General features: G+C 48.3%; 1 protein-coding gene across 1 annotated transcript in view; it reads right to left on the reverse strand.

Annotated features, from left to right (window-relative positions):
- Shc3 (SHC adaptor protein 3) overlaps nt 1-4960 on the reverse strand; it is a 120164-nt gene that overhangs the window by 41613 nt on the left and 73591 nt on the right. Inside the window, exons 3-4 of the mRNA XM_028772141.1 lie at nt 4168-4231; nt 1432-1551 (exon numbers count right to left, since the gene is read on the reverse strand). Coding sequence (XP_028627974.1) covers nt 1432-1551; nt 4168-4231 — 184 coding nt within the window. The remainder of the gene's footprint in view (nt 1-1431; nt 1552-4167; nt 4232-4960) is intronic.

The following is a 4960-nucleotide window of genomic DNA, read 5'->3' on the forward strand; positions in this document are numbered from 1 at the left end:
CACACATACAGACACACATAAGTCACACACATAGTCAACTGTATGTGCACTCACTGTCTTGCTTGCCTCTCACCCCTCCAAGTACTCAAGAAGGAAAAAGAGGAATAAGCATTTGCTTCTCCTCTAAGAGATTTGTCCCAGCCCTCTGCTCAGACCTCAGCACTCTGGAGTGACTGCAGTTGGTCTGCTTCCTGGGTGAAGGGGCGAGGGCCCTTACTTTCTCTATTTGCTGCACTGGGGACCTAAACTCAGGACACAGGAAAGGCACAGCCATATGCTCTATCTGTGTCATGGACTGTTCCTGTATCACCTAGCTCACACCCCTTGGATGCTGGGAAAACTGCACTTAGACCCACCCAACACATGGCAGGGGTAAGACTTAAGACACCTAAGTAGACCCTACCTGGACGATCCTAGGCAGAACAGGGCCTCAGGACAGGCTGTCCCAGCATTATGCTTACGGGGCTTTCTCTTTCATTAAGTGGAGAATGAGCAAGAAGGGTGGAGAGGTATAGCCTAAGGGCCCCTGGAAATGATGGCCCTTGTGCCACAGAGGCCAGTTTGCATGGCTATCTAGAGCCTAGTGGGCCAGCCTCCATGAGCAGCTGGGACTCAAATTAAGACAGCCTGGGCAAGGCTAGGCTGACTAGGCATCTCCCATCCATAGCCTCAAGAGCTGGTTAGTCCAACCCTTAGAAAACTGCTAGAAAAGGGGCATCTGTGGACCCCTGGAAGATAAAAGGTAGAATGAGAAGTTGTGGTCAGTTATGTCTCAACAGAGCCCTGATTCGGTTTTCATGTCTACATTAGATCTAGTCTGTCTCTACACCTTGGGGATAAATGGAGATAGACAGATACATAGATAGATAGATAGATAGATAGATAGATAGATAGATAGATAGATAGATAGATGACAGACTGACCTAAAACATAGTCATCACACAGAAATGCAGCCATTCTAGCTGGAATTTCCCTTTATAAGTATGGTTGTGCAGCCTGAGTCTCCACCTGACTAGGCTGTAGGTATGCCAGCCCATCAACCCTAAGACAGGAGGGACTATAAGAGGCTCCAACATAAGATGCTAAAAGGAAGAAAACTGCTGCCTGTTAAACCACAGCACGCTGTCTACCTCAAGCAGGATAAGATTAAAACGTGGTCCATAAAACCAATAAAGCGTGGCAATAAAACAAGGGCAGACGCCAGGACGTTTGCACAGACATCACCGCCTCTTGGTTACAAGCACACCAACAAAACAGCCACCATTTAGAGCAGAATTCCAGAGAACCATTTATCCATCTGTGGGACAGACTGTCAAATTGGGTCAAGTTCAAGGTTTGGCCAAGCACGTTCTGCATGGGCTCAGTGAGCTCTGAGCTGGGGGCCCCTGGGATGTCTACCCTGGGGCTCGTGGAGCCTGGGCTCCCACACACCTGTTTGGAGTCAGGAGTGCGCAGGTTCAGGCTGGCGGTGGAGATGGTCAGGGAGATGCTCATCCCCGCGAACTGGAGGTTGCTCTTCCCCAGGATGCTGGACAACGTTTTACTCGGAGGCTGTGAAATCCAAGGGAAATAGTTTAGCTTTTGACCCAGACTCTGCGTCTGAAAGCATGAGGCTGAGATGTCAGTATACCCCCAACCCAGACTCTCACTGCCTTCTCTTCCCCACTAAGGCACCAGAAGACAGGCAAATGTAAAGTGGAGAAGCTGGGAAAATTGATACCCATGCCAATATGCACATTCAGGAATATGAGTGATAAAACTGTAAAGGGTCTAATATGTAAATTCTAGGGGGAGAACTCGTTGTCTTCCTGGCTGCCTTGACCATACGATGGTTGCTGTCTCAAGGATCCCTTAGAAACCTCACAGGCAGGGACACCACAGCTCTGCAGACACCAGAATCTGGTCTCAAGGACACCAAGACTCAGACAACTGCCTTTTAGGGGAGGTGAGAGCAATGAATCCCAGGCTTAGGAACGCCCTCGGAGAGTCAGGAGGCTCTCTCTTGAAGGAAATCCTCCCCAGAAGTGGCTCTCTGTTAAGGGCTTACCTGGACAGTCCGATTAGAATCTGGCTGTCCAGAGCCAGGGCAGGGTGGAGAGACAGGCTGGCTGTGACTGGTGTCTCCGTTACATGTCAGAAAGTCCTTATAGGTGTGTCAGAGAGCTTCAGTGTCCAGCCAAGCACCTTCTCCTGGATCCCTGGGCACATGCTGACACCCTCTCCTGTGTCCTCCAGGACCAACCCACGCTTTCCGTTTGGTTACAATGTCCTCTGCTCACTATGCCAAAGAGTTCCCAATCAGACACACAGTTCTTCAGTCCACTAGGAAAGACAGTGCAGCCACTACATCTGTGTAAAGTGGAGCTGGGAAACGGAAGGTCACGCCCCTCTGCAGAAGCTCAGACCACAGGATGTTCCTGTGACTCAGATCAGAGGACAAATGCAGACCGGCTGGCCTGGTATACCAACCACTCAGTGGGGTATAGCCTAGTTAACGAACCAATCAGAATGGATTCACAGTTTAGAGTGCCTGCCCAGCCAATGACCTGACTCGAAAGACAAAGTTTAATGGAAAGCCTCTACTTCAAAAGAATACACCCCACTGACCTTACCTCCGGGCTGGCCTGGTTTGGCTGACCCAAACCTCAGCTCTTTGCTCCCAGAGAGATGCTATTTCCTTTAGTATCCCTGCCAATTTATTTTCTTCTTTTTACTTAACACTTCAAAAGAGCCTTTTAGAGAACTCATCTCCCCTGAGCAAGAGTCAGGTCAAGTACGACTGGGATATAGCCCGGAAAGCAGCCATCACCTCTGTTTCTTCCCACCAAGAGAGATGCGTGGGAACCACAGACCTGTCAGGACCATTTCCTCTGAGAGATGGTGGTCCTCCTTGCTGTTCCCAGGAGACACCTTGCTTTCTGTATTCCAGATTCTAGGGCTTTACTTGGTTCCCAAGGACTGGCCATCACATAGTGTCAGCAGCTAAGTGTCTTCCTCTAGAACTCTCTCTCTACCTTGTACTTGGAGACAAGGTACCAGACTGCCTTTTAGGGGAGGTGAAGGCAATGACTTCCAGGCTTAGGAATGCCCTCAGCGGGTCAGGAGGCTCTCTCCTGAAGCAGTCATGGAACCTGGATTACATGACTTCTGCAACCCTGGCTGGCCAGTGAGCCCCCAGGATCAGCCTGTCTGTTTCTCCAACACAGGTATTGCAGGCATGTGCTACCATGTCAGGCATTGTACATGGATACTGGAGATCCAAACTCATGCTATGCAACAAGAACTTTACCAGCTGAGCTATCTCCCCAGCCCCCAGACATTTCCCCCTCCTAATCCAGCCATATACACGATGGAATGTTCTAGAAATATAGCTGAACATTCAGCCTCTGGAGCAGGTGGTCTGGTGTGACCATGAACCCAGCTCCTATTTACATTGTGGCTTCTCAGCCCAGAGCCTCAAGTTTTGTCACCTACAACATGGGACTTTCCAATGACATAACTGAGCCAGCTCAGGAAAGCCACAAGTGGTCACGTCGTTAGAAATGCTATGAGCTGACCACTAAGTACAGCTATCACTGAAAGTTAGTTTATACAAAGTCACAGCTACATAAGTGGTATGCAAAGATGGTAAGCAATTGCTACCTGGTTTCATCCTATGTAAACCTGTGCTCTTCGGGTCTCATCTGCCTGTCTCGGGAAAATACAATGCAGTGATAAGGGACCTTGTATTGATAGCTCGGGTCAGCCGCACGGAAGTATTTACACCATAGTAATTAGCATCATTACAAATTCACTGTCCTGCTTCCCTCTCGAAACTCCAGGATCCAGTTGTTAAGCATTTGCTAGCGTATACCACTGGGGTGGCTGACACGTGAGCTGTTAGGGGTACATGAATTCATGTATGTAATGTGCTTCAAGGGATGCTTAGCCAGATGTTAATTGTTATCAGTGCCTCCAGGGTTTAAGCCACAGTGGATATCTACAACATCTGCTTGACAGAGACACAGAGAGAGACAGTGCCTTAGCCTTAGCTGCTTGCTTTACCTTAAGGAATGACAAGATCCAGTCATGTAAGAACACAGTGGACAGTTATGTGGGTGGGGACACGGAGTACGGTCCTGAGAGACATGAAGGAGGTCACAGACACACAGTGAGGGTGGCTGGTACCTTTCTCTTCTTGAAGGCTCCTTTGGCACCTGGTACAGCTTCGCAGACACGGCTGATGGCCTCCCTGAGGGCAGGGAGAGATTAATTTTTATTACATGACAGTCAGAGTTATGTAACTCAGAGAGTCCGCACTCAGTGGTCCAGGGGAAATAACCGCCTGCTTATTTTAGCATAGAAAATTGGTCCTCCAAGTGCCTCTCCCCAACAAGCAGAATTAAGCCGAGCTCAGGTAGGTCATCTTAAAACTTTCGCCACTTTCTATCTCTTCCCTAGTGTGGGCATATGATGATCAATGTCACCTTTTGTTTTCCCTTTTTCCACATTTAATGAAGATTTTGTTGTTTTTTTTTTTAAAAAATCAGCACCTGAAATGAACTCTCCCCAATGTTTTCTTTTGCTATGCCAATAATATCTTTAGCAGCGTCCTATCGTGGACAGATTACCAGGACCAAACCTATCCAGTCACCACAGCTCACAGAGGTCCTTCTGAAGTGGGTTCAAATGTCACCAGAGGAAACAAGATTCTCATTGTCGGACTCCCAGCTTCTTCTGTTTTAAATACAGCCAGCAGGGGCTATATAGCCCAGTTGGTAGAGTGCTAGCCCAACACTTCTGAAGCCCTGGATTCTATCCTGAGCACCTCACAAAATAGGGTTTGGTAGTGCATAGCAATAATCTGGAGGTAGGGACAGGAGGATCAGAGGTTCAAGGACATTCTCACCTAAATGTCAAGTTTGAGACCACCCTGGGATACATGAGACCCTGTCTCAAAATTATATATATATATATATAT

The sequence above is a fragment of the Grammomys surdaster genome, unplaced genomic scaffold, assembly GCF_004785775.1.
Source record: "Grammomys surdaster isolate TR1022 unplaced genomic scaffold, NIH_TR_1.0 211, whole genome shotgun sequence".
Classification (NCBI taxonomy): domain Eukaryota; kingdom Metazoa; phylum Chordata; class Mammalia; order Rodentia; family Muridae; genus Grammomys; species Grammomys surdaster.